Here is a 26657-nt window from a genome sequence, read left to right as displayed (position 1 = left end):
TAACTTAAAATAACTAACACTTTCCTTTTGTTAAAATATATAGTTATATAGTAAATAACAAGAATATTTATATAGTTTAATATCCTAAAAAACAACAGAAGAAGCTTTTACCTAAAATAACTAACTATACCTTCTTTACTTATAGTTACTAATAATAATAATAAGATAAATTAACCTACTTACCTATAACTATAGTTTTCCTATTTTTAACCTACTAAACCTACTACTTTTTATTACTATTACTAACTTTACTATATTACTACTATTATTAACTATAACTTATTAATATTCTTGTAGTAATAATATATTTTTTTCCTATATTCTTTTTTCTCTTCTCTTTATAAACTTTTACCCCCTAAACAGAAAGAAAAACAAGCTACTATAAGCGCCCTAATTTAATTTAGCCTTATCCTAGGCAATAATAATCCCTTAAACCTAGACACTATTAACCTTAACTAGTACCTTAACAAGGATAACCCTCTCTATATTACTAGCCCTAAGGTAAATTAGCTTAATAAGTAAACCTACTAGCCTAACAAGGTTACTACTGCCCTAGCTAATAAGCCTAGATCTATTCTTAAGCTATCTTTTATAGCTATTAACTAACTAGCCCCTTAGTCCTAGGATAAGGAAAAGGCTACTAAGAATAATAATAACGTTAATAAAAATAACAATAATAATAATAAAGGTATAAACTTTAATATCTTTAGCGTTAAAAGTAATAATATTTCTCTACTTAACAACATAATAAAGGACACTAACAAGGCTATAGAATATATTAAATAATAAAAGCCTTTACTTAAGAACTATAAGCAACAAAGATAGCTTATTTCTAATAAGATTTAGTAGTAACTTTAAGATAAAGCTACTACTATAAGAAAACCCTTTAATACTATAAAAGTAGCTATAAAGCTTACTAAAGAAATAAGAAAGTATAATAACATAAGAGAATTAAAGAAGCCTACTACTATACACAAGAAGTTAATAGTAATTACTACCCTAGAGGAGATTAATAACTATACAGGGGAAATAACTAAGCTATTTAGTTATAAACCTACTAATAAGTAAGTCCTTAAATAAATCTAAGCCTATAAGGCTAATACTAAAGCTACTACTACTAAAGAAGCTAATAACACTAATAACTAGGTATATAAACCTTATACCTCTATAAAGTAAAAAGGCTATAGCTTAGAGCTAGCTATCCTTACCTATAAAGAGGCCCTCTGTTACCTAAAGGACGCCTTTTATAAAAGTAGTAATAAATAGCTCTATAAGGAGACTATAGCTTAGGTTAAAGCTTTTTATACTTAGTAATAAGGTAGCTCTATAGCGTTATAGTAATTATTACTTACCTTAAATATATACTTCTACTATAAAATTACTACCCTAATAAATACTATCTTAGCTAAGTATAAAAAAGGTAAGCTATATATAGGTAATATTCTTAGCTATACTATACTTATTAGCTTTACTTTCCTCTATTAACCTAGCTAATCTAATTTAAAGGTTATAAGTATACTTCTTCTAATCTAATATCTTAATAAAATCTTTATCCTAGAGATTTATTACTTTAACTAGCTAAGAAAGTAGCTATACACTATTACTAAGCTTAAGGAGAATATTACTAAGCTAGCTAATATAGTTAACAGCTATAAAGGGGATATTAATAGATATAACACTAAGGCTAATGTAGCTACTAAACTTACTAAGGATATTATAGGAAAAACTAACACCTTTAACATAAATATTAATAATATTATAAAGAACCTTTATAAGAAAGCTAATAAAGTATATAAGTAAAAGAAGTGCCTTAAGGAACTTAAGGAGTAGGTAGACTAGATAAACACTAAAGTTATACTTTTTAATAAAAAGTCTAATAACCTTAATATACTAACTACTTTTAAAGGTAGCCTATTTAAGGAGCTAATAGACAAAGTTAACTAAATAGCTACTAAGCTTAATAGACAGAAGGCTATAGTTAACCTTTAGGTCTTAGCTACTTAGCCTAAGGTTACTGCCCTAATAACCTAGGGCAGCTAAGCTAATAAGTGCTACTATAACACTAATAATAATAACTTAGCCTAGGCGCTACTAAAGGCTAAATAATCTTAATAGAACTTTAGAGATAATAAGTAACAAGGTTATTATATAGGAAGAAAGGTAATTCCTACACTTTATATTTATATATACTACTATTTAGTATATTTTCTTAGTAAAAAAGGACAAGGTCCTTTAGGGGGAAGGCACTTATTATAGGACAAGTGCCTTATATAGTAAATAGATAGGTAGGACATAGGATTACCTTGTTAACATATGTCTAGGTATATACTTAAGGGTATATATCTTATTACCTATTTCCTCCTATAAGGAAGGGTAACCTTAATAGACAACCTATACTTATACCTAGCTTTTGTCCTATGTTATTTGTTTAGCTCTTTGTTATTATTTGCCTTGTTTTACTACTCTACTGTTATACTTTACCTTTGCACTACGTTACTTTATATTGCCTATTGTAGCCTTACTCCTCCTGTTAGATCTACAACAGCTAGCAAAAAGGCTGTATTATTTAGAGTATAATTAGTAGTAGTAGTAGTACTTATTAATAACTTTAATTAATAAGAAGAAAGTGTTTTCTCTAGTATATTTAAGTAACTTATAAAGTTACTAAATAGATAGGTAGCTAAATTACTAGTAGATTTAGTATAATTTACTATCTATTAGATATTACCTAGTAATACTCCTCTCTAGTAGTTATAAAAGTATCTATAGGTAGCTAAATTAGTAGATAATAAGTATAATGTTATTACCTTAGATTAGCTAGTTAGTAAGGTTATTAAATTTTACACTATAATAGTCTATATCCCTTAAGTAAAAAAGAAATAAGGTATTAGTAGTTATTATATAAAAAATAAAGTTACTAAGTAGTATAAGTATATTAATTACCCCTAGGGATTTAAAGTAGTTACTATTACTAAAGTAAATACTTACTTTACTTACTTAGGTAGTATCTATAAGTATCTTTTTACCTAAGTAGTACTAGAGGGTAAAGTATTACTTATAGCTAATAGTTAATTTCTTAGCTATACTAGTATTAGGCATAATACTATAAAAAGTTACTACTAAATAGCGCTTATTAAGTATAAATATCTTATTAGATTTTATAGTCTTACTAGGTAATAGCTTCTTTAGTAGGTTCTTATAGGTAAGCGTATAGGTAGTTACCTAGTTATATAACTTAGAGAATATAGTTAGGCTATTAATTAATAGTTATATAAAGAAAGTAGTAGATATAAAAACACTATATCTATATAGTTATTATTATTACTAGTAAGTTATTTTTTACTATTACTTTCTTCTTAAAGATAACTTATATTATAACCTTTATAGTTAAGAAAAAAGTAGTTAAAGGTAGCTAGTAAAGCTTATATAAAGTAGGTACTTTTATACTAGTTAAATAAGGATTACTACTTTTCTTTAGTATACTTAGTTAACTAATAACTAGGCTTACTATAGATAAAGTACTTCTTAGTTAATTTATTACTACACTAGTTTTTACTATAGTAATTACTTTATAAAGAACCTTATATTTACTATAGATTAGTGTAATTATTATAGCTACTATTATACTTATAGTTAACCTAAAATTACTTATTCTCTATAGTAGATTTATCTATAGGGTATTATATAGGTAGCTTATAATAAAGTAAAGTATTTACTACTTTATTATATAGTTATATATAGAGGCTATAGAACGTAGCTAGTAAGTTAAAGAAAGCTATAGTACACTTAGGTATACTATAATAATAAGTAATAAGGCACTTATAATAATCCTTATCCTTAGGTAGGCTATTATAAGTAGTTACTTTAACTAGTTTAGTAACCCTTTTAATAAGTAACTTAAGGATCTTAAGCTTATTCTTGCTATAGTTTTTATAGGTAATTAAGTTAAATAATATATAATAAAGCTTAGTAATATAGGCTAAGTGTACCTTATAGCCTTTAAATTATTCTTTAAGCTTTACTATTAGGGTATTAAAATTACCTGCCTATTAGTAAAAGGTAAAGGTATAATACTCTTGTAGTTTACCTTAGAGTATTACTTAAATTACTACTCTATAGTAGTCTTATATTATACCTACCTAGACATAAAGGTTATAGAACAATAGTAATTTTAAGTTAATAGTCTTATACTAGCCACTAGTGTATTTTATAGCCTAGTTATTAAAGTATATCTTTATAAGGTTACTTATTTACTTTAGTATTAGCCTTAACGTTACTATTAATATTACTATAGTTAATAAGAGCTCCTATAGTAGTATAGTAGTTATTATATATAGGCTATTAATTTTAGCTATTATATAGGGTTTTAACGTTAATAAAGGCAGTAGTAGGGTAAAGGTTAAGTTATTATAGGAGGTTTAGTAGCTAGTTACTAGTAATAAGTGTACTTTAATTATTTTTACTTTATATATAATTATCTTATAGCCCTTAATATCTTTAATAAAGTCAAGGTCTTTAAGGTGTTCTCTAAAGTTATATAATAATCTCCTAATAATAGTAATTATTTTATTAGTCTAGTAGGTACCTTCCTCCTATTAAAAGGTATTAAATATACGTTAAGTAATTAATAAGTATTTACTATAGTTAACCTATACTCTATAGTTAATAAGGAAGTTATATAGACCTATTAAGACCTTTAGGTTAATAGCCTTAAAGTTACTAATAAGCTAGTTAGTAAGGTCTTCTTATATATAGTAAAGTAATTTACTACTAAGGTAGTTATTATACTTAGATTTACTAAAGTAAAATATAATAATAGTATTAAGTATAAGGGACTATTACTTCTCTATAAGGTTAATTAGTAACCTAATAATATAATCTTTTTCTTATTAGTATAAAAGAATACACTATATAAAAGTAAAAGGTATAGTAATAATATTATTTATTACTACTATCTTCTTTACTATATTAGGTAGTATATTATATTTACTATAAATCTCTTCTTCTTATTACCTTATAGGCAAAGGTATAGCAACCTATAAGCCTTACTTACTTATAAGCTTATCTTGTTTACTTATCTTAGCTTAGGTCTTCTGCTTATAGGTATAGTATTATTTATTATTATCCTCTGTTAGCCTAATAACCTCTTAAATATAGGCGTTTCTTCTAGTAGACTAAAAGGTGTATATATTTATTAGAGGGATTACTGCTAGTAGTATAAATAGTTAAGAAAAAATATACTCTTATAAGTAAATAACTTAAAGAAAAATAATAGGCTATTACGTTAGCTACTTATTAATACTATTAGTTAGTAAAAGAAGAAAAAATAATAGGCTATTATATTAGTAACTTGTTAACGCTATTAGTTAGTAGAAGAAGTATATATATAAGAAAAAGAAGTTAGTAAGCTAAAAAGCTTATAATAAATAGGATATAGTAAATAATTACTAGTTAGCTATAGGTATATAAAGTAAAGGGTTTTTTATAGTTAAGAGTACTTCTCTAAAGGTAATAAAGCTTATATAATAGACATAAATTAACAAGGTTTCTACTAGTTAAGGGGACTAGTTATAGATCTATTAATTAACCTATTATAATAGGTAATTAGTATAATATTACAGTAAGGGTATTTGCAAAGGCGTTTTTTAGTTCTTGCCTACTCTAGGCGTATAAATAATTAACTAGTAATAATTACCTTTTCTTATAGTCCTTACTAATCTATAGTTTAAATAGTAAAGTTAACCTTTATAGTTAATAGTAAAGTTAACTACTAATTAGTATTAGTAACACTAAGGGATAAGTTAATATAGTTAACTATATATATTAGTAGTAATTAATAAATAATAGAGGTAACTATAGTTCTCTATTATATATAAAGAAAAGAAGGATAATTATTATAGGTTAGTTAGTTAAATAACTAACTTATTACCTACGAATCCTCAGAGAATCTATGGCCAAATATCTGAGGATTCACTGGCAATGAGTCATTAGGGTTAACCTGATAACTCCAATATTTATCCACAATAGTCAACATTACAACAAAAGTGTTTTGTAGAAGTTTATTTCATAAGTTAAATTACCCACTTACTGACTACCCCCTTATTCTGACCACATGAATCATGATGCTATCTCAACAACTACAACTTTATTAATTAACTATCAGCTACCTCTTCAAGCTACAATAATGCAACTTTTGGCCTCACTAGGTAATTCTAATACACTAGATTTATATAGCCCACTTTTAGTATTGCTAGCCTTAACCTAGGCTTACTGTATCTCTTTAATTATCGTAAACTTTGTGTTTAGATCTAGGGTAATAGTCTTCCTTTTCCTAGCGGTACATTTATTAACTCTGGCCTAGAGAAGCTGTACTTGGTGCTTAGCGATAGCTAATTGAAAGGCCTACTCTTCGAAGTCTTTTTTTACCTTTCTGAAGAGCTGGCTTTGTGTGGCAAGGTTTTGTTCTAGTTAGCTAAATAGATGCAGTTAATCTCCAAGGTCTCTAACCTTCCTTGGCGTAGACCACTATTAGGACAATCAGGCAGGAGAAATTAAAAACAAGCGTTATCACAAAGGCTATCTGAAAAGCTACAACTTGTTGAAGGCGCTTATGTTAGCTAGACAACCACAGCATCCTTGCACAATTAGCAGCAAGCTGTATACAGACACATTAGTTGAATAGGTGTGCAAGGTATAGCTCTAGTATAGCTTGTAATAGTTATAAAGCAGTTATATACAAAGACATTTACTCTATGTCGGAAGGACTATAGATGGGTTGACTACTCAAACAATATAATGTAAAAGGCCTAAATTGACTAAGATCTAGCTGGCGGAAAGTAGCCACTTATACAGACTTCTGGACTGCTGGCTCATGCGTGCGAATTGTATTGAAATACTGTTACAACATTTTATTAATATATTGTAAGGCCTAGGGTTATACAAGACACCGGAAAAGCTGGTAGAAAAAATTATAAGAGTAAAGAGTAACCTTCTTCAGGGCAAGATATAAGATTATACCCTGTCTTATAAATCCTATATATTAGCCCTTTTTCTAGAGGGGCTGTTCTTGTTAGGCAAAGGCCTTCTGAGGTTGACATTGCCTGTAACTTGTTGGGTCGTAACACTGCTCTTGTAGGAAAGGTTCACTCCTCTTTGATCTGAGCCTAAGATGCTCAGAGAGTTAGATCAAGAGTGGCCAATGGCTGCAGAACTCCTATAACATTGGATGCGGCAACCTCACCACCGTGCAAAGAAATGCTACAGGGTTTTGCAAACAGTATTACAGCAGCCGTACGTAACTACCCGCACAAGGACGACAGCGTTCATCAAAAACCAAACGCTTATTCTTAGCCAGAAACATCAACAAGGTTAGTAGAAAGACAAAAATTATACTGCAGAGGTGTCAGCCAGATGATCCGAAAGCTACGCATTACCATCTTGTCAACTATTAGTGTGCATTCAAAGAGCCCAAGGAATACTTAACAAAGACTACCAGTAAAGGTGCTGTTAGGCACAACTAACACACAACGCCCCACTATAGTAGACAGATGGTTTCCATGCTGACCTTCTAATTCCCTCTTAGGCTATTCTCATGTTAAGGTAACTAGCAAGATCCAGGACTTCTCAGCCTAAACGGCCTTGGCAACAAGTCTTTAATTTTAGGGAGGTAGAGAAAGCAAGATTGCATACACAACTCAGAGCTGTCCTAAGAACAGAGCCTACTCTATACACATATGCAACGTTTCCGTTCAGCTTTCAGTCAATGAGGTTGGCCTACGTAACCCGACTCCGGCTTGACTAGTCAACGATGCTAGCCGGCCGGCCTTTAATCCAAAATCTGACGTGAGACAGCACATGAGCGAGAACTCACTTGCATCAACGGCAGTCACGGACTAGCACTTGGGATCTGGAGTGTTTTGACAACCGCCATAAGCTATTTCTAAAATCTCTCTCTCTCTTTGTTCCTCTCTCCCTGCATTGCTAGCGTGGGAGAAAGGCCCTATTGCCTAACGGCACCTTTGCCACTATAGAGCACATCTAGCAGGCGTGAAATGGAGCTATTAGCAATATGGATGATCTAGATGAATTTGGTGCATCCAAATTATCCAGAGAGGCCGAAAGTTGCATATGGGTGGGTGGCAAGCCCGAGGAAATAAGTAAGTGGTAATAATGGTGGTGATGTGGTGATGTGGTGATGTGGTGATGGTGGTGGCAATAGGTGCGCAGGATGTAGGGCTGCGCAGTATCTTGGGTGGGGTGGTTATGTTATGCCTTGGCCACCTACTGTAGCTTCTAATCGGCTGTCCTTGTTGTTTCCCCCCTTCTTCACCCTCGATAGTCAAAGTGGCAGCAGGAGCGAATGAGCGTGCGGGGTTCCTTCCCTTCCCGCAGCGCAGCTGCCGTTTGTAAGTCAAGCAGCCGCCGCACCTTCTCAGGCACCCACCACCTCCACGCTTCGTTCTTGCCATTGTACAGGAAACAATTACCGTATGTTATCCAATTGGGGTATTACCTAATCAACCACCAGAACCGTGTGACTCTTGGAATCCGTTATTGATTCCGGCCTTGATCGAGTGAGCCTCGGGGAACACCAGTCTCCATTGCGACCCGCAGGAACGAACGCCATGCCGGCAGACGGCGTCTATTACTCCCCGACGGGCAAAAAGACGCTTATCCCGCTCGAGAACAATCCCGACGTCTTCACTTCGCTCGTGCACGACCTCGGCGTGTCGCCCTCGCTCGGCTTCTTCGACGTCTACAGCCTCGACGAGCCGGCCCTCCTGGACCTCGTGCCGCGGCCCGCGCTGGCGCTCATCTTCATCGCCCCGGCGCCCATGTACTACCAGGTCCGGGCGGCCGACGGGACCAGGATCGCCAAGGAGGACGGGGTCACGTACGAGGGGGCCGGCCCGGATGAGCCGGTGACCTGGTTTCGTCAGACGATCGGCAACGCGTGCGGGCTATACGCGCTGATTCACGCCGTCGGCAACGGCGAGGCACGGGCTTTCGTGACGGAGGGGTCGCTGCTGGACGGGCTACTGAAGGAGGCGGAGCCGCTACGGTGGGAGGCGAGGGCGGACGTGCTGTACGAGAGCGAGGAGCTCGAGGAGGCGCACATGAAGGCGGCGCGCAAGGGGGACACGGCGCCGCCGCCTGCGGAGGAGCGCCCGGGGTACCACTTCATCGCCTTCGTCAAGGGCAAAGACGGCCATCTGTGGGAGCTGGAGGGCGGGTCGGACGGGCCTGTCGATCGGGGCTTGTTGGAGGAGGGCGAGGACATGCTGAGCGAGGGGGCGTTGGAGAAGGGCGTCAAGAAGTTCTTGGACTACGCGGACGGGAACCTGGAGTTTAGTATCGTTACATTGGCCGAGAAGGGGTGAAAATGCCGATGAGAACAAGTTTTTATTCGACTACCATAGTAGGTAGGTAGGCTATGTCTCCTTACCGAACTCACCGGCTTGACCCGGGCTCACCCGGAGCTCTCACCGAGGAGTGGGGTGGGTACTGTACCTCCAGCTCAGCTCAGCCTTGAACACCCCACCCCTCCACCGCACGGTCCAGTCCTCGACCACCCCCACCCCGGTCCCATCTGTCCAATCAGCAGGTGGGGCCGCTCCCGCCATCGAAACAGCTAGAAGGTACAGTTGGACGCTGTTTTCTTTTGCGGATTCGCGCCCTTTTGGCTGCCCGCCGAGAACCCCCACGACGAGAATAACATCTTGGACCTTTTTCTTCTCCGTCTCACTCCCTCTCCCTCTCCCCAATCTTGCGACGACGAAATCAGATACCCCGTCCCCCAAAAGGCGCTACTATTCTATTCAAAAGTCTAATCCGGGTTTCCAACAAGTCGCACACATACACACAAACACAACCCCGCACATACCCGAACTCGCCATGGCTTCCGCAGACGAGCTCAAGGCTCTCGGCAACAAGGCCATCGCCGAAAAGAACTTTGACGAGGCTGTGTAAGCTCTCTCTCCTGCCCAATCCCTTTAGTCGTGCAATCCCATAATCCAGACACTGATATCCTGCAGCGCCAAGTTCTCCGAGGCGATCAAGCTCCAGCCCGACAACCACATCCTCTACAGTAACCGCTCTGCCGCCTACGCGTCCAAGAAGGACTGGCAACACGCCCTGGAAGATGCCAAGAAGACGACCGAGATCAAGCCCGACTGGCCCAAGGGCTGGGGACGTCTTGGCACAGCCTACTACGGCCTCGGCGACCTCCTCGCCGCCAACGACGCTTACGAGGAGGGACTCAAGGTCGACCCCAACAATGCCGGCTTGAAGAAGGACCTCGCTGCCACCCAGAAGGCGATGAAGGCCGAGGCTGGTGGTGGTACGCTCAATCGCCCAACCAACCCCCAGTTGAACCATCACTAGGAAATGCTGACTGACTGACTTACTGCAGACGCTGGCGACCCGACTGGCGGCCTTGGCAACATGTTCAACGACCCTCAACTCATCCAGAAGCTCGCCGCGAACCCCAAGACGGCCAGCTTCCTCGCAGACCCCGCCTTCATGGCCAAACTCCAACAGATGAAGGAGAACCCCAAGGGCTCACCCGACCTGTTCACCGACCCCCGCATGCTGCAGGTTCTCGGCGTCCTGATGGGCGTCGACATGCAGATGGGCATGCCCGACGACATTCCCCAGGACGCCGAGATGCGTGATGCGCCCCCCCCTCCCGAGCCGAAGCCCGCTCCCAAGAAGGCCCCCGAGCCCGAGCCCGAGCCCGAACCCGAAGAACTCGACGAGGAGGCCCTGGCGAAGAAGAAGGCCAAGGAGGAGGCCGACAAGGAGAAGGCGCTGGGTACCGAGAACTACAAGAAGCGCAACTTTGACGAGGCCATCGCACACTACAGCAAGGCCTGGGAGCTGTACAAGGACATCACCTACCTCAACAACCTCGGCGCCGCCTACTTTGAAAAGGGCGACTACGACAAGGCCATCGAGGCCTGCACCAAGGCCGTCGAGGAGGGCCGCGAGATCTACGCCGACTTCAAGCTGATCGCCAAGTCGTACGCGCGCATCGGCTCCGCCTACGAGAAGCAGGGCAACCTCGAGCTGGCCATCGAGAACTACAAGAAGTCCCTGACGGAGCACCGCACCCCCGAGGTCAACGCCAAGCTGCGCGCCGCCGAGCGCAACAAGATCGAGCAGGCGCGCCTGGCCTACATCGACCCCGCCGAGGCCGAGAAGGCCCGCGAGGATGGCAACAAGAAGTTCAAGGAGAGTGACTGGCCCGGCGCCGTCGCGGCGTACTCGGAGATGATCAAGCGCGCGCCCGACGACCCTAGGGGCTACAGCAACCGTGCTGCCGCCTTTGTCAAGCTGCTCGAGTTCCCCAGCGCCGTCGAGGACTGCAACACGGCCATCAAGAAGGACCCGACCTTCATCCGCGCATACATCCGCAAGGCGCAGGCCTTCCACGGCATGCGCGAGTACTCCAAGGCCGTCGACGCCTGCACCGAGGCCGCCAAGGTCGACCAGGACCACCACAAGGGCGCCAACGCGCGCGAGATTGAGCAGCAGCAGCAAAAGGCCTTCAACGCCATGTACGCGACGCGCGAGAACGAGACGGAGGAACAGACCAAGGAGCGCCTGGCCCGCGACCCCGAGGTGAGTAATAACCAAGTACCGGCCCGTTCGGCGCTACGTCCGGGGGTTTTTTGTTTTTTTGTTTTTTTGTTTCCCTTTTTAGTGCGCGGCCAGTTTTGCTAACAAGACCCTCTAGATCATGAGCATCATGAACGACCCCATCATGCAGTCTATCCTCCAGCAAGCGCAGTCGGACCCTGCGGCGCTGACGGAACACATGAAGAACCCTGACATCAGGACCAAGGTGCAGAAGCTGGTAGCGGCAGGAGTTATCCGCGTCGGCCGGTAAAAGAGAGGTGGGAGTGGCGTAATGTGGTGGAGACGGGCTGCGGAGGCGGAAATAAAACAAAAACAGGTCATGCGTAATGGTTGGACGAAGAAATGTTAACAACGGCTCACTAGGTCATTCGTAGTGGTTGCAATGTGACCCCAGCACCAGCAATATTCCACGTGAGAGGGCCCTGGATGTCTGAATGATTGTGCTGAATGACTTGCGCGGCCAGTCGACCATGAAAATACAATCTCCCGGCCACCGATGTCCTAGTCAACCAGACTTGTCGAATCTTCTGAGACATGCCGTGCCGTGAGCATATGGCCGATGGATGGTTTAGGAACCGGCAGTTGAGTGCCGAATGAGGCCGGCTATTTCTTGCTCGTGTAAGTGTCAGCCGTTCGCGATGGTTTGTCACCAGAGAGGAACATGAATCACATTTCCCATCGGTGCATCTCATATAGAAGTGCGCCACCCAGGTCCCGGTCTCATTGCTCAAGAGGGTTCTGGCTTGGCTCTCTTTGTCTTTTTGTTTCCTCTTTCCTCTTCTGTTACTACCTGTGCTATTGTCGTATTGTTCTTACTCGGTGTTTTGGACTCACCTGTAATCTGAATCAACACCATGGATTCTCCCATGAGAGAAGGTAAGGTCTCATTCTCACACTCTCATACATCGCCAGACGCGATTAACACGTAAATAGCATACGGCCAACTCATCGAGGTCATCGCGACGGGCGTACCCGACCCCGAGACGGCAGAAGCCCACGTCCGCCAGCTCATCACCTCCCTCCCCTCCGTACTCCGCTCGCGCGACGAGGACCAGCGCACAGTCCTGCACCACGCCGCCCGTCTCGGTCGTAACAACATCGTTCTCGCCATCCTCGAGACGAACCCGGAGTGCGACGTCAACGTCCAGGACGTCGACAAGTGCACGCCACTCCACCTCGCCGCGCGCAACGGCCACGAGGATGTCGTCAGGACGCTGCTCGCCCACGGCGCCAACGTGAGGGCCGAGGAAAGCTTCCACGAGACTCCGCTGCACGAGGCGAGCCGCAGCGGCCACGCCGGCATAGTGGGCGTGCTGATCGAGAACGGCGCCGTCGTTGACGCGCCGAACCAGGACCTGGGGACGAGCCTGCACATTGCCAGCCGGAGGGGCTGCGAGGCCGCCATCCGCGTGCTGCTCGACGCCGGCGCGAACCCGGCTACCAAGGACGCCGTCGGGGACACGCCGCTCCACGACGCGGCGCGGGGCGGGCACGAGGGCGTCGTGGCGATGCTCCTCGAGACGGGGCTCGTGTCCATCGAGGCGCAGAACGCAAACGACTTCACGCCGCTGAGCGTGGCGGCGCGGCACGGGCGCGAGGCCATTGTGCGGGCGCTGGTCGAGCGCGGAGCCGACGTCGACACCGCGAGCGCCGAGTACTGCACGCCGCTGCACCAGGCGGCGTCCGAGGGCCACGACGGCGTCGCGCGCGTGCTCGTCGCCGCGGGCGCCGACGTCGACCCGCAGGACATGGACGACCAGACGCCGCTGCACGCCGCCGTCATGTTCGAGCACGCCGCCGTCGTCGCCTCGCTGCTGGCCGCCGACGCCGACGTCAACCTCCGCGACACGGAGGACTGCACGCCTCTGCACCACGCCGTCAAGAACGAGAGCAAGGCCCTGGTGCGCGACCTGCTCGAGGCCGGCGCCGACCCGACCGTCATCTCGTCGACGGGCGAGACGCCCCAGAGCCTGGCGAAGCTGCTGAACCGCCGATCCATCGCCGACCTGTTCGACGCGCCGCCCCACGTCGTGCCCAAGCCGGGCGCCGCCGCGGCGTGGGACCCGCGCCCGAGGCGCGCCCGCCCGCCGTCGAGGCCGAACCAGGAGGCCGAGATCGACGCCTGCCGCCACTTCCAAGGCCTGTTCTGGTGCCCGACGAGCGAGTGCAGCTTCGCGAGCCTGAGCGTCTGGGACATGCTGTACGACCCGGAGACGGAGATCAGGCTCAGCCCGCGCCCGCCGACGCCGGCGGTGGAGAGCTCGGTCAAGAGCCTCGTCGGCAGCCCCGTCGGCAGTCCTGTCGGTAGCCCGACGAGGACCCCTGCGCGGTCGAGGGCGACGAGCCCGGTGTCGAGAACCCCCGGCATGTCACCTGTCCGCAGCACGCCCACGCGCGCCCCGTCGTCGTCGTCGCCGCCGCACTCGCCGCTGCTGCAGCTGCCGAGCGGGGACGGCGGCGCCAGCAGCAGCAGCAGCAGCAATCCGGCGGGTCTGGACATGAAGGAGATGCGGAGGCAAGTCAACCAGCAGCGGCGCAAGAGCTCCTACACGTCGCGGGGGAAAAGTGGAGGAAGAGCAGGCGCTCGGGACGAGAAGCCGGTCAAGCGGTGGTTCCACCTGCCGGCGAACAACGTGGCGTGGGTGACGGACCTGGTGCAGCGCATCTGCGCGATGGACCGCCGGACCGAGGCCGAGCGCGACCGGATCGTCGCCTTCATCGAGGAGACGTTTCTCGAGATCCGCATCAACGCGCCGTACCGGAAGCCGCATTTCAAGATGGAGGCGGCGGCGGCGGCTGCTGCTGCTGCTGCTGCTGCTGCTGTGGATGAAGGCGCGCCGGACCGTGGTCGCGGACCGATGGCGACACCCGGAGGAGGAGGGCCGAGCATCCCGGCGGCAACGTTGCCGGCACCGGCCAAGTCGCAGATGTTCTCCATCGTTCTGCCCGTCATAGACGTCGATATCGACGAGGGCACCAAGCGGAGCCTGCAGGACGTGCAGATCGGTGACGAGACCAGGCTGCTGCGGCCGCTCGAATTGGCCGGGTCCCAGAGGGACGGCGCAGGGAACGACAGGAGAGGCGGGCCGCTGGCACCGGCGCCGGCGCAGAGACGGCACCCGCTCAGCGCGATGCCAACGAACCTCCAGCACTACCTGTTCCCGCACCTGGCGCACTTTGACGCCATGGCCAAGCTGCGCGCCAGCTTCACAAAGTCGGAGCTCCACGTGCCCCGGTCGCTGGACCAGTCGTACCACGAGTCGCTGGACGCCGCGGACCTGGCGCTGCGCAACGAGACACAGGTGCTGATCCGGTACCTCGGCAGGGTTGAGGCCCGCATCGCGGCGGCCGCGGCGGCTGCTAGACCCGACGCGGACGGAACAACCGCGACGGAGTCGGTGGCGGGCGGTCGACAGGCGGCCCTGACGGAGACGACGACGACACAGCAGCCGCAGCAGCAGCAAGCGGACCCGTTCCACAGGCACGTGCAACGGACGCTGTCGCGGCAGAGCAGCTCGAAGCAGAAGAAGACGGACGGGACCAAGGCGGAGTTGGGCCGGATGGCGGGGCGGCAGGACCAGGCGAGCAGCGTGCAGGCCAAGATCTCGCGGGAGAAGAGGCGGATGGACCGGGAGAGAAGGAAGCAGATCCTGGTCGTTGCGCAGCTCTGGGTCTGGAAGATTGACGAGAGTGAGTCCCCCCCCCCCCCCAAACGCAGCACATAGGCATATGTCACCGACAACGATCCATCCGGGAGATCTCTGGAAGGGGCCGGGAGGATTGGGACGACGACTTTTGGAGAGAAAGGACTGACACCGAAGACTGACACAGATACGGTCATCAGCGCGTTCCCGGACCGGTGGGACGACAAGAACGCCAAGACGCTGCTGAACGGCATCAAGCACCGGGTGCTGGGAATGCGGGACATCCGGTCGGGCGACGTGGACATGATGCGCATCGTCGAGAGCATCGTCGAGAGCGCGGCCGGGTACAGCGAGGAGGAGTTCCATTTCCAGTTCGAGGGGCCGCGGAGCTACTGCAGCGTGTTCGCGGCGTCCATTGCCAACATTGTGAGTCGTCGTCCGCCTCCCCTCACTCCGTCCCAATGCTTCCCGGGAGATTCACAGGACATAAGGGGGTCAGTGAGAAGACGTAAAACACGGACTGACGTATGTGGTTGGGGGGGGGAAAGTCCAATGAGGCGATGAAGCGCTACGCCGACTTCAAGGCCACCATCAGCAAGATGGGCACGACCAAGACGGTGCTCGACGACCTGCGCGCCGAGATCGAGCTGCTGCAGGAGATTGACGACGTGCGAGAGGAGATCAACATGATCAAGCGGGTGCTGCGGTCGCAGGAGCGCGTGCTCGACGAGTTCCGCGAGGCGGAGACGCCGCCGGACGCGCCGGCCAAGGCGTACAAGCACCCGACGCTCGACTTTTTCAAGAGGCTGGAGGAGGACGCGAACCGGGTGCGGGACTCGGTGGGTTTTTTTTCTTTCTTTCTTTCTTTTTCCTTTGAGCCCCGTGATAATCCCATCCCTTGCATACCCTGAGGGTTCCCAACCCGTCACGCCGAGGGAGATTTTCATGTGGTGAGATGCATTTTCGCTGATGATAAGGGCTTGTCAGATCACCACGTTGCTGGACCTGAGACAGAGAGAGGCCAACATTGAAGAGGCGCTCTCTGCGAGCGAGCAGTCCAAGATTCTCTTCATCTTCACGGGGGCGACTGTCGTCTTTGTGAGTGCCCTCCCTTACTTATCTTCGCGACTGGATCCCGCTAACGGTCATATCCACAGGCGCCATTGTCCTGGGCTACTGGTGAGTTGTTGTGAAAATATCCGCGGAGAAGAAAAAAAAAGACCGAAAGCGTGAGATGCTGACAAGCGCCTCCAGGTATCTTCCAAATCGAAGTCGTCGGACTGGCACAGCCAACCACTGGCGGGATCCTCCTCCTCGCATGCTGTAGGCCCTCTTCCTTTTTTATCTTCTTTTTCTGTCCACCGCAGTTACATATATTCCAGAGCTAAAGACTGACGCGCAACCTTATAGTCCTCAGCCTGGTGGCGACCGGGCTGCTCATCGCGCTCTCGCTGCAGATCTACGAGTTCGTCACGCAGGGGAAGGCCACGCAGCTATGGTGGCGGACCACGGACTTCTTCGCCGTCTGGGGACTGGAGAAGCTTTCGACCCGGAGGCGCCACGGCAGGTCTGCGCCGCCGTCGTCGTTCGGCGCGTCGACGCAGCTGAGCCGGCAGGGGCGGTCGAGCCTCTCGCAGCAGCCGGCGGGGAGCACGGCGGCTGCTACTGCTGCTGCCACCGAGAGGAATGGCGTGCGGAAGAGGCTCGCGGCGCTGACGGGGCACAGGGAGAGGAGCAAGGACGAGGAGAAGGGGTGGGCTAGGAAGCAGCACTGATGGGAAGAAGGGGGGGCTACCGCTTTGCTAGAGATGATGAACTTTGAACTGAGCCGCTAGAGAAGCTTGTGAAATTTTCCAAGTACGTACTATTACGTGGGTAATAAAGCGAAATAGAAATACTAAGACATGAGGATGGTGCCTCGCATGAAGAAGCAGCAGCATTTCATCCCCAGATGGGCTTACAACAGCCGTCGGATCTGTTGAGCCGCCCCTAGTACCTTCTCCTCCTCGAACCGGCGCCCGACAAGCTGCAACCCGACAGGGAGGCCGTCCATTGCCACAGGGTCATAGAGGCCCCAGTTCCAAGCGTCGTGGGCGTTGCGTGGGGTGTGGTGCGGAGGGGGGCTCCCGTCCAGAACCCGGCTGGCCTTGCCGGCTGGGAAGGCCAAGGCCGTGTAGTCGAGAAGGTTGAACAGCTTCGTGTACCCGAGCCAGCGGCACGATCCGTGGGGCACGGCCGTGTGCGGCATGGTAGGAACCAGCAACACGTCGACCGGCCGTCCGGACGGCGACCTGGCGCCGTCCCACATGTCGTGGTAGGACTGCTGGATGGCGACCTTCCTCTTGTTGAGCTGCCAGTATTGGTAGACCGGGATCGCGGGGCCCAGGTCGACGAACTCTTGGACTCCCGACATGAACGGCTCGCCGCCCTCGGCGACGGCGTTCCGGATGTCCTCGCCCCCATCGGCCGAATAGCATTCGTGCTGAGCCCGTGAGGTTAGCTTTTCTGGATAAGAGTGTGCAAGTGAATCAGACGAGGGGGGGGCACGTCTCACCAGGATTTCAATGCATTCCTCGTTCAAGCTCGCGTCCCACTCCATAAGTTCATGGCCGGCAGCCTGCAGTTTTGCGACAAGCTCACGGAACACCCGCTCGATAGGCGGGTGTACCTTGACCACGCCGTCGTCCAGCATCGTGCCGATGACGAGCGGCCTCGAGGACGACTCTCGGAATATGTCGTCTCTCCAAGGGAGCGGCGGGACCTGGGGGTCTGTCGTCGAGGGCGCGGCTTCGATCACCAGCTTGGTCACGGCGGTGAGGGAGCTCAAGGACCTCGCCATGGGGCCGATGGCCGACGGCACGTACTGCTGGCCCTCCATGGAGTTCACCACGCCCCGGTACGACAAGCGTCTGCTCTGCGATGAACGGACCTGTCAGCGCGTCGTCGTGGCAGACGTGACCGCCGTGTGCCGACTTACACTGGGTTTCAAGCCCCACAGCCCATTCATGTGGCTCGGTATGCGGATCGAGCCTCCAATGTCCGTTCCCCAACCGATCAACGAGCCGCCGAGGGCAAGCAAAGCTGCCTCTCCGCCCGAGGAGCCCCCGGGGGTGAGATTCGGGTTGGCCGGGTGCGTGGTCAGGCCCCAGAGCGGATTGTTGGTTTCGCACCACCGGAGACGTCAGTTAGTACGTGACGACGACTCTGCAAGGGAGGAGGGAGGGGGGGGGGGGGCTTCACCATGATACTCTGTGGAACATTTGTCTTGGTGATTATGATTGCTCCGAGCTGCTTCAGTGTATGCACCAGCGGTGCGTCTTCTTTCGCCCGAGTGAAGGCGTTGGCGACGTAGCCCAATGTCGAGGCTAGTCCTTTGACGTCGACCTGGTCCTTCACCGATATGGGTACGCCGTGCAGAGGACCTATCAAGCGGCCATGCGTCTGCCGGAACTCGTCGAGCTCCCGAGCTCGCCTGATGGCGTCGTCGAAGCACGTTTCTGTCAGGCAATTCGTCTGTTCGTTCCCCCTTCCTGTTAGATGTGCACGTTGCCACTGATCACGGTTGTGACTCCGGTCGGTTACCTTTCTCTGCGCCTCGCAGGCCCTGTCCGGCGGATCAGCTCAGGGACTTTCGCGCGTGCGCTCCGGACTCGCGTGCTCACCGTCCAATGTAGGCACGAATCAGTTCCTCGGCCGAGACTTGTCCCGATCGCAGGAGGTCCATCAAGGTTTCGATGTCGACCGCGTCAGCGCCCAGTCTGGCCGAGGACGAGACCGAGACCTCGTTCGTCGACCCATGTTTTCGGAGTTGCGCATCTCGAACCGCTCGTTTTGCGGCGGCGACTTCTGTCCAGGACCTGCCTCTATCCGCCGGGTGTTCGGTCCCAGTCATGACCGCGTTGCCACCTTGTCGAGGTAGTTATTGGTGATAGTAGAGCCAAGCTGTATCAGTCTCACTACAGTGCCTAGCCACGGACGCCAGCGCCTATGGTAATATCGATTTGTGTTGTTAATAAATGTAGAACTAAATGTCCCCAAGTATCAATGAATCCGACAAAAGTCACCCATCACTCTTATAGCCGAGTAGATGTTACGGACATCCGATAAGGGAGTGGTGCAGCCAGAGGCCAAAGCTAAGGTAGCGAGGATGCTAACTGCATTCAGATCGGCGCTCTTTGCATGCTCTGATTGGTATTTACGTATATGCTCGACCACGAGCAATAAAGTCGTGCGCGTGAGACTCTCCCGGCGCTCGACCAAGAGATGAATATAACTGAGTGAAAGGGGAATAACACGGCCAGCCACCTAACTATATATATACTTGGAGAACCTCGTTAAAGTCTGTCTCCCAATCGCCATTCATGTCGGGCGTCGCCGCTCGCCAGGTATAACAATTGCGGTTAAGTTTTCATCAACTGAAGTTTGGGCCCCCTCAACGCATCATATTATGCGTCGTGCCAGGCAAGATCCCACCATTGACGCCCGTTTCTGGGTGTATAGCAGGAAGCATACGATAAAGCTTCGAACAGTCAATCCCGAAAAAAGCCCGTCCCCTGCAGCGCCGTCTGCTGGCGTGGTGCGCATAAGGCTGATTAGCCATGTGCTGGCTCTATGTAGGCTGATTCCATGCGGGCTGACAGGATTCAGGGTGACCTCTCCCCCTCTCTGCACAACCCTACCGTACACTTCATGAGGGGACTTCTGCAAAGGCGTTGAAAAGCAACTGACATCGGGTCGGAGATATGGCGAGCGGGAGATAGGAGGTCCAACTTGATGCTCCTCGCGAGAAACCCGACCTCTCATCATTTATCTTCCCGGCGACCCCGGGGCTGGCTGCCTCTTCTTTGTTGAATCTCCGAATCGCCGCCTCTGGTCCGCCGTGCGCCATAACGGAAAACCCCGCAATACCCGGAGAAGCAGATACATCTTCCTCCCCGAGAGACCGCTTTGCATAACGCCCTGTAGGGAATATGGCTTCCACCGCCTCGTTCTCGGCGTCACCGTCCCTATCGCCAAGCAGCCCCCAGCCGGAACGGCGGCGGGCCGCACCCACTGCGACTTGGGGCGCCGCTTGTGCCCAGTGCGCCGCGGCGAAGACCAAATGCCTCCGAACGAATGAGACACAGGGGTCCAAGTGTGATAGGTGCGTCGAAGCCATATATCGGTTCATCATCGACGTCCGCTCCCCTGTTCTGCTGTTCCCGGCTGCCAAAGGACGGAGATTCAATGAGATCCCCGGACCCTGCAACCCGGGCTGAACGTGCGGACGTCATCGCCGGCTGCATTCCCATCTGTCTGTCAACTGCCGGGGCCACCTTAACCCAACGAATTGGAGAGAGGGCGCGTCGGATTCTACGATACATCTTGCAGTTTTAGAGGATTTGTCTAACCCGAAACCCTGTGTTTGTCGTTAGGTGCGAGCGCCTGTCCAAGAAGTGCGTGAGCCAGATACGCAAACCGAGGCAGAAGAGGCAAAGCCGGCCTTCGTAAGTAGACCATCTCTTTTTCGTGCGGCCATCCAAGGTCCATGGATCGTCCCCGAGATATGGCATTTCCCATGGAGCGTGTCTAGTGTTGAGCGCCAAGCGTCTCGGGGAGTGCTAGTCCGACTCACTATGTCCCAAAGCCGGCATCTGTGTGTCCCTAACATCCGCTTCCGCAGGAAGACAAGCAGGCTGGAAGAGCGGCTGGACCGCCTCGTCAACTTACTTCGGGTATCAGACGGCACCCCCGCCCTGGCGCCTCACGCCGAGACCGCCCTGACGGACTCCTGTGCAGAACCGACGCCTCTGGTCTCCGATGGTACCTACTCAGCACTGCCTCCTGATCATCCAGGACCAGACCTTCATGCGCAAAACGGCGTTTCGCTAAGCAGGGCAATCGAGCTTGCCGACGTAGGTCCTGTCGGGATCCCCGCGTCTTACAACGCCTTTGTGCCGCCAACATGCATCTGCAAGCCCGAGCCGGGGGAAGCGCCGCCGCCGCCCGATACGGATGAGAACCTGTTAAAGGTCTACCGTACGGTCATGGCGCCGCAGTTTCCGTTCGTGCTGGTGCCCGAGGGCGTGTCTGCCGCCACCCTCGGCGCGACGAGGCCCTTCCTCATGGCTGCCATCCGCATGGTCTCGTCGTTCCGGAGCATGAAATCGATGCGTGGCCAGACGTACCGTCTGCTGAACTACATTGCCGACTACATGGTCCTACGTGCTGAGCGGTCTTTCGACCTTCTGCTCGGTCTGGTGGTCATTGTGGCCTGGTTCCACCACCACTGTATCGCCCACGCACAGCTCCACCAGCTTGTCTCGCTGGCCGCGTGTCTCGTGGGCGAGTTGGGTCTGAAGAACAAACCCTGTTTGCCCGAGCGAACCAGACTGTTGGTTCTGCGGCCCTGGGAGATGAGAGAACGAACGAACGAGGAAAGGCGCGCGTTGCTAGCTGTGTGGTATCTCAGCTCTTCGTGAGTAGACGCCCCCTCATCATCAAGTAGTGTTCCAACATGACCTAATTAGCTGCAGTATCGCCCTGGACATCCACTCGATCGACCCACTGAAGTACTCGAGATACATGCAGCAGTGCATCAGGGAGCTCCAAGAAACCCAGGAATACGACTCAGACATGCACCTCATCTGCATCGTCAGAATCCAACGCCTCTGCGAGAGGGTGGCAGATTTGAGGTCCAGAGACTACGACGAAGAAGAAGCTGACATGGTCGTTCGAGCTCCCGTCTCGGCTCACATGATGGGATTCAGTGCCGAGCTCAACAAGCTCCAAGCTGAGATGCCCCCAGGCTTGCGTAGCAATGGCAAGTCCGACTTCCGAATACTCAGACCCGATGGACTGACCATGCCCACAGTTCACCTCAAGATCCGGATAGCCACTGCGCGCCTTCGCATTCATGAACCACCCAACATCGACGCTGAGCTGCTTGTCTCGCTGTCAAAGTCCTTGGGCTCCATGGGGAGCGGCTCCGCAAGCGCTCTGGATGCATTCTACCAATCCAACGCCGCTCTGAAGGCGTGGTTCGAAACCTGGCTTTCCACGCCTACTGATTCGTTCTGCGGCATGACGCTTCCGATGGTGTCGCATATGGTCTACGGCGTCATGATGCTGAGCCGCTGGGCCTGGTTGGCATCCAGGGAGAACGTCGCCTCGACCCTCTTGCAGGCGGAGCCCATTGATCCGTCCCGGGACAACCCCAACATCGCCCTCGCGGCGATCGAGGCGGCCATCAACCCCAGCCCGCGCGCGAGCCCGGCAAGCCCGTCGGCCGCGCCCAAGGGGACCTCGCCGTGGCAGACGACGCTGCCGGACGAGGACCTCCCGCGCGCGCTGGCGGCGCTGAAGGCGCAGCTTGCGACGCAGCCGGGCCTGATGCTCGACGTGGACGGCTATCTCGACCGGGTCGTCGCGCAGCTGCAGGCCGTCGACGCCGCGTACCGGGCGATGTCGGTCGACGACGGCGAGTGGCGGGGCAACATCTGGAGCCTCGGGGCGACCAAGGTGAAGATCGCGCAGCTCAGGCAGGCGAGGTGGTCCAAGATGGTGGCGGCGCAGGCGGAGGTGGGAGAGCTGAAGGATCACAGGCGAGGAGGGAGCCATGAAGGGGTCGTCGGCCAAGGGGAGATGCACGAGGACTTTCTCGCGTCGTTGCAGATGCCGGACTGGGACGCGAACATGGCCTGGGACCTGCTGGGGTACCATGGCGACATGCCGGGGGGTGAGCAGCTTTGGGAGGATGTGAGCCCGGGCGAACAAACCTGGTCGTCGTCTGTTGCGATGGGTGGGATGGGTGCGTTTGGTCAGCTGGGTGGAGATATGAGTAGGTAGATGTAAATGAGAAGAGACATGAAGTGACGCAGGTGTTATTGACGGTATGAAGGATTTATCTCGTATAAGAGACTTATACCAGGCGACTCAAGTCAATCGCTCACATTCAGTTTGTTCCTGAGTCGGGCATCTTGATGAGGTTACTAGACTGACTGATGAGTAAGTACTGTGCTGATCAATCACTTACAGAGCAGAAGGGTGTTCAGAGGACCAGGACAGGTGAGGGGATGTAAGAAATAGAGATGATTGCAACAAGTATGAGAGTGTAAGACAGTTTGAGAGACCTAGATAGAGCAAGGGGGAAACTCGTACGAAGGGGTACTGAGTATCACTATATAGTGCTCAAATGTTTCGTCAACTATCAATGGGCGTTGTGGCAGAGTGGTCTAATGCGCAAGACTAGAAATCTTGTTCCTTCGGGAGCGTCTGTTCGAATCAGGCCAACGTCGATGTTTTTGTCATTTTTGTCAAGCATCCCCCCCTAAACACCACAGCATAATCGAATGGACTCTTCTTATACGAACTTTTTATAAAGCGATATCATCAATTTTTCGATGCCCAAAGTTGAAATCTTGCACAATGTGTTGCGCTCCCAACTGGCCATATACTCTCTACCTAGTACAGCAAACTCGTCTCATCTGATAATACATCTAATAAACAACAACGCCGGTATGACAATCATATGTCTGCTGCTAGTTCCGCCGGTGCCGGCGTCACTTAGCTCGACGCAGGCGGATCCTGCCAGCTCTTCCCCAAAAGCCCGCCGGCGCCGCCGCCCTTCGTCCTCTTCTCCTCGTCCTCGATCCGCAGAATCAGCTCGCCGAACAGGCCGTTGGCCCAGCCGAACCAGGCTCGCGTCCAGTCGTTCTCGTTCCAGCTGTTGACGCTCTCGTGCAGGACGCCCGTGCCCGCGGTCGAGTCGAGCACCATCCGCAGCTGCTCGGCGACTTCCTTCTCGACGTCCTCGACCCCGGAGATGGGGTCGTACGCCGTGATGGCCGCGATGACCGCCGCCATCGGCCACGCCTTGCCGGGGCCGACGTGCGGCCCGCCGACGGCCGAGATGACGGGGCCCTTCATGTAGTACGAGTTGGCGTCGCTGAGGACGTACCTGCGCGTGTTGCGGTACACCTCGGCGTAGTCGCGCGGCTCGGCGCCCGCGGGCGGGTCGGGCAGTCGGAAGCTCGACCGGGTGAAGTTCCACAGCGGCATGGCGAGCAGCGAGGGCACGTTGGCGTCGTCCATCAGGTTCGCGCTGCCGTAGCCGTCCACCTCGTAGGCGAAGATGTCGCCGAACCCGGGCTTGTGCACGATGGCGTCCTTGTCGATGCCGCGGCGGATGCCGAGCGCCTGCGCGCGCATCTTGCCCGTCAGCTCGCGCGCCTTGTCGCCGTCGAGCCGGGCCATGATCTCGGACGCCGACTCGAGGTACTTGGCCCACATCATGTTGGCCGGCACGAGGAACTGGTAGATGCACGCGTCGTCCGACGGCCGGAACGCCGTGCGGATCATGCCGTTCTCCTTGCTCGGGTTGCCGAGGCCGTCGTTGGTGAGCGTCTCGCTGCCGCGGTTCGTCCACCCGGTGAACGTCCAGGCCGAGCTCTGCACCTTGCCCTCGGCCGAGTAGGTGCCCAGCCGCATGGCGCCCGCGGCGTCGACGGCGGCCTCGACGGCGTCGACCCAGCCGTACTTGGAGAAGAACTGCCAGTCGCCCGTCTTCTCGGCGTACGACACGGACATCTTGAGGAACGAGGCGAGCGAGTCCAGCTCCCACTTGCAGTCGAACACCTTCTGCGGGTCGTAGGGCGGCATCGGTTTGTTGTGCACGTAGGCGCCGTTGTGCGTCGGCGGGATGCCGCTCTCCGGCGGCGGCTGGAAGCTGTGGCAGTACGGCGAGATGATGATGTAGCGCGAGTGCGCGTTGATGAGGCCGCGCCAGAGGCTCGCGAGGGAGTCCTTGTCGCGGGACGCCTCGAGGAGGGGCAGGTAGGGGCTGATCTGCTCGGCGCTGTCTCTCAGCCACAGCGCGTCGATGTCGCCCGTGATGACATAGGTGAGCTCCTGGTCGGTGACCCTCGTCTCGCCCGTCTCCTCGTCCGTCTCGCTCGCGAAGCCGCGCCACTTGACCATGCTGTCCAGCGTCATGGGGTACGCGTTCTCGAACAGCCGGTACATGTCCGGGTCCTTGATGACCGCCTTCATCCGCGTCATGAGCTTCTCCATGGCGGGCAGGCGGAAGGTGCGACATTCCGGCGGCGGCCGGACGGAGGGGAACTTACGCCTGCCCTCGGACGCCGGCCCGGGCCGCCTCCGCATCCACTCCTCGAATGGCACGCAGTCTGCGGGCGGCGGCGTCGCGGGCGCCGGGTCGCCGGGCTTGCCGAGCTCCTCGTCCTTGTCGCGGTACGAGTCCTCGCCCTCCGCGTCGGCCTTCAGCTGGTCGGCCGCGGCGTCGGGCTCGCCGTTTGCGGCGGGCAGATCCTGGTCCTTGTCCTGCCGATGTGACTGCTTGCCAACATCGCCGGCTTGTGGCGGCCGAGCTGCCTGGGCGGGGTCCAGGTACCCGCCGACGCTGCCGAGTCGCGAGTTCCTGAGAAACAGCATGGAGATGACGAAGAAGAGGGCGACGGCAACGAAGCGGGCGCGCCGGCTCATACAGCCGCCGCCGAGGGCCGTGAAGGCGGGCATGGTGTCTGTCGTCTGTCTGGCGTCGTCCGAGGGTGTCTTTTCCCGCTCTCCCGCGGGGCCTTTGCAGTCGTCGCGAGTAAGTACCGGTATGGCTTTTTGGGGGCCTAAACTTTTCACCTCCCTTCAATTTTAAGCCTTGCTGGTGCGTTCGTTGAGGTCTCAACTGGGGGGGGTCACAACCAAACCAGTATTGATTGGCCCTTGATTCTTCCCATCAACGGGATGGTACACTACAAGCCCGTCTGGAAAAACAAGACGGGAAAGTGAACGGGACTCGACGAGGTTTAGGGGACGGTGTGGAGATCAGGAAAACGACATGGGCTGACGAACTGACTCTCTCCAGACTCCATTAGACTTCAGCCCCGGCGCCGCCGCCTTGGCAGGCCTACTGCACGAGCTAGACTAGTGTAGCTACACTAGTCATCTGGGCGTCTCGCGGTTGAGGACCATCCCTGCATTTGACCCGTCTCAGACGGGGAATGAGACCCCTAGAGCCGAGTAATATAATACTAGGTACGTAGGATTCGGCAGCTCGTCTGATTTGGAGACACCAATCCCGTCACGGAACACCGCCCTTCCGAGAAACCCTGTGTGCTTACGAGACTACTCCGTACGCACGCTGTTTAAGGTTGCACGATTACCATTGTGGCTTGTTGCCGGCATATATGCCCCTCCAGATGGTGAATCGTATGCGCGGTGAACCCAAAAAAAGATATATACGGTCGACGTTGGCCTGATTCGAACAGACGCTCCCGAAGGAACAAGATTTCTAGTCTTGCGCATTAGACCACTCTGCCACAACGCCATTACATACATGCCGGAACCGCTTGGTTGCGGGGATGGCGGTTGAGAGACACG

The 26657-nt window shown here is 51.5% G+C and overlaps 7 protein-coding genes and 2 non-coding genes across 9 annotated transcripts; 5 read left to right on the top strand and 4 right to left on the bottom strand.

The window, feature by feature from the left end:
* The first annotated feature begins 8172 nt into the window (after positions 1 to 8172).
* Positions 8173 to 9687, top strand: LY79DRAFT_570498 (ubiquitin carboxyl-terminal hydrolase, family 1). The gene is made up of 2 exons (XM_060559158.1): positions 8173 to 8405; positions 8528 to 9687. Exon 2 carries the CDS (start codon positions 8625 to 8627, stop codon positions 9378 to 9380), a length of 756 nt encoding a protein of 251 aa, XP_060408304.1. The 5' UTR covers positions 8173 to 8405; positions 8528 to 8624; the 3' UTR covers positions 9381 to 9687.
* LY79DRAFT_55066 (tetratricopeptide) lies at positions 9534 to 12129 on the top strand. The gene is made up of 6 exons (XM_060557578.1): positions 9534 to 9638; positions 9848 to 9965; positions 10035 to 10339; positions 10412 to 10701; positions 10762 to 11622; positions 11738 to 12129. The coding sequence occupies exons 2-6, from the start codon at positions 9895 to 9897 to the stop codon at positions 11888 to 11890; spliced, it is 1680 nt and encodes a 559-aa protein (XP_060408303.1). The 5' UTR covers positions 9534 to 9638; positions 9848 to 9894; the 3' UTR covers positions 11891 to 12129.
* Positions 12130 to 14365: 2236 nt separating this feature from the next.
* Positions 14366 to 17110, top strand: LY79DRAFT_570485 (uncharacterized protein). Its single transcript, XM_060559157.1, has 7 exons — positions 14366 to 15330; positions 15472 to 15710; positions 15833 to 16123; positions 16272 to 16382; positions 16442 to 16463; positions 16539 to 16607; positions 16695 to 17110. Exons 1-7 carry the CDS (start codon positions 14418 to 14420, stop codon positions 17057 to 17059), a joined length of 2010 nt encoding a protein of 669 aa, XP_060408302.1. The 5' UTR covers positions 14366 to 14417; the 3' UTR covers positions 17060 to 17110.
* Positions 17111 to 19369, bottom strand: LY79DRAFT_570474 (amidase). The gene is made up of 6 exons (XM_060559156.1): positions 18947 to 19369; positions 18867 to 18888; positions 18525 to 18797; positions 18262 to 18456; positions 17839 to 18198; positions 17111 to 17766 (listed from the first exon to the last, which is right to left on the bottom strand). The coding sequence occupies exons 1-6, from the start codon at positions 19174 to 19176 to the stop codon at positions 17242 to 17244; spliced, it is 1605 nt and encodes a 534-aa protein (XP_060408301.1). The 5' UTR covers positions 19177 to 19369; the 3' UTR covers positions 17111 to 17241.
* Positions 19370 to 19971: 602 nt separating this feature from the next.
* On the bottom strand, positions 19972 to 20442 carry LY79DRAFT_527457 (uncharacterized protein; the record flags this gene model as incomplete). Its single annotated transcript, XM_060555937.1, has 1 exon — positions 19972 to 20442. The coding sequence occupies one exon, from the start codon at positions 20440 to 20442 to the stop codon at positions 19972 to 19974; it is 471 nt and encodes a 156-aa protein (XP_060408300.1).
* Positions 20443 to 20899: 457 nt separating this feature from the next.
* On the top strand, positions 20900 to 23111 carry LY79DRAFT_527453 (uncharacterized protein; the record flags this gene model as incomplete). The annotated part of the gene is made up of 2 exons (XM_060555936.1): positions 20900 to 21741; positions 21800 to 23111. 2 exons carry the CDS (start codon positions 20900 to 20902, stop codon positions 23109 to 23111), a joined length of 2154 nt encoding a protein of 717 aa, XP_060408299.1.
* A 367-nt stretch (positions 23112 to 23478) lies between these two features.
* Positions 23479 to 23560, top strand: LY79DRAFT_t260. The gene has a single exon. It is a non-coding gene; the product is annotated as a tRNA-Ser (tRNA).
* A 75-nt stretch (positions 23561 to 23635) lies between these two features.
* LY79DRAFT_570462 (uncharacterized protein) lies at positions 23636 to 26117 on the bottom strand. Its single transcript, XM_060559155.1, has one exon. It carries the CDS (start codon positions 25797 to 25799, stop codon positions 23829 to 23831), a length of 1971 nt encoding a protein of 656 aa, XP_060408298.1. The 5' UTR covers positions 25800 to 26117; the 3' UTR covers positions 23636 to 23828.
* A 405-nt stretch (positions 26118 to 26522) lies between these two features.
* LY79DRAFT_t259 lies at positions 26523 to 26604 on the bottom strand. Its single transcript has one exon. It is a non-coding gene; the product is annotated as a tRNA-Ser (tRNA).
* Between the last annotated feature and the right edge of the window lie 53 nt (positions 26605 to 26657).

This window comes from Colletotrichum navitas, assembly GCF_030913465.1.
Source record: "Colletotrichum navitas strain CBS 125086 chromosome Unknown LY79scaffold_112, whole genome shotgun sequence".
Classification (NCBI taxonomy): Eukaryota; Fungi; Ascomycota; class Sordariomycetes; order Glomerellales; family Glomerellaceae; genus Colletotrichum; species Colletotrichum navitas.
Note: the sequence above shows the minus strand (reverse complement) of the source record. Positions and strands in the feature narration are given on the sequence as shown.

Coding starts and splice junctions, on each gene's coding strand:
- LY79DRAFT_570498 (XM_060559158.1), top strand. CDS start 8,625: ATGCCGGCAGACGGCGTCTATTACTCCCCGACGGGCAAAAAGACGCTT.
- LY79DRAFT_55066 (XM_060557578.1), top strand. CDS start 9,895: ATGGCTTCCGCAGACGAGCTCAAGGCTCTCGGCAACAAGGCCATCGCC. Junction 10,340..10,411: donor GAAGGCCGAGGCTGGTGGTG/GTACGCTCAATC, acceptor GACTTACTGCAG/ACGCTGGCGACCCGACTGGC. Junction 11,623..11,737: donor GCCTGGCCCGCGACCCCGAG/GTGAGTAATAAC, acceptor AAGACCCTCTAG/ATCATGAGCATCATGAACGA.
- LY79DRAFT_570485 (XM_060559157.1), top strand. CDS start 14,418: ATGGAGGCGGCGGCGGCGGCTGCTGCTGCTGCTGCTGCTGCTGCTGTG. Junction 15,711..15,832: donor CGGCGTCCATTGCCAACATT/GTGAGTCGTCGT, acceptor GGGGGGGGAAAG/TCCAATGAGGCGATGAAGCG. Junction 16,124..16,271: donor CGAACCGGGTGCGGGACTCG/GTGGGTTTTTTT, acceptor AGGGCTTGTCAG/ATCACCACGTTGCTGGACCT.
- LY79DRAFT_570474 (XM_060559156.1), bottom strand. CDS start 19,176: ATGACTGGGACCGAACACCCGGCGGATAGAGGCAGGTCCTGGACAGAA. Junction 18,889..18,946: donor ATTCGTGCCTACATTGGACG/GTGAGCACGCGA, acceptor TCCGCCGGACAG/GGCCTGCGAGGCGCAGAGAA. Junction 17,767..17,838: donor AGGAATGCATTGAAATCCTG/GTGAGACGTGCC, acceptor TCACGGGCTCAG/CACGAATGCTATTCGGCCGA.
- LY79DRAFT_570462 (XM_060559155.1), bottom strand. CDS start 25,799: ATGCCCGCCTTCACGGCCCTCGGCGGCGGCTGTATGAGCCGGCGCGCC.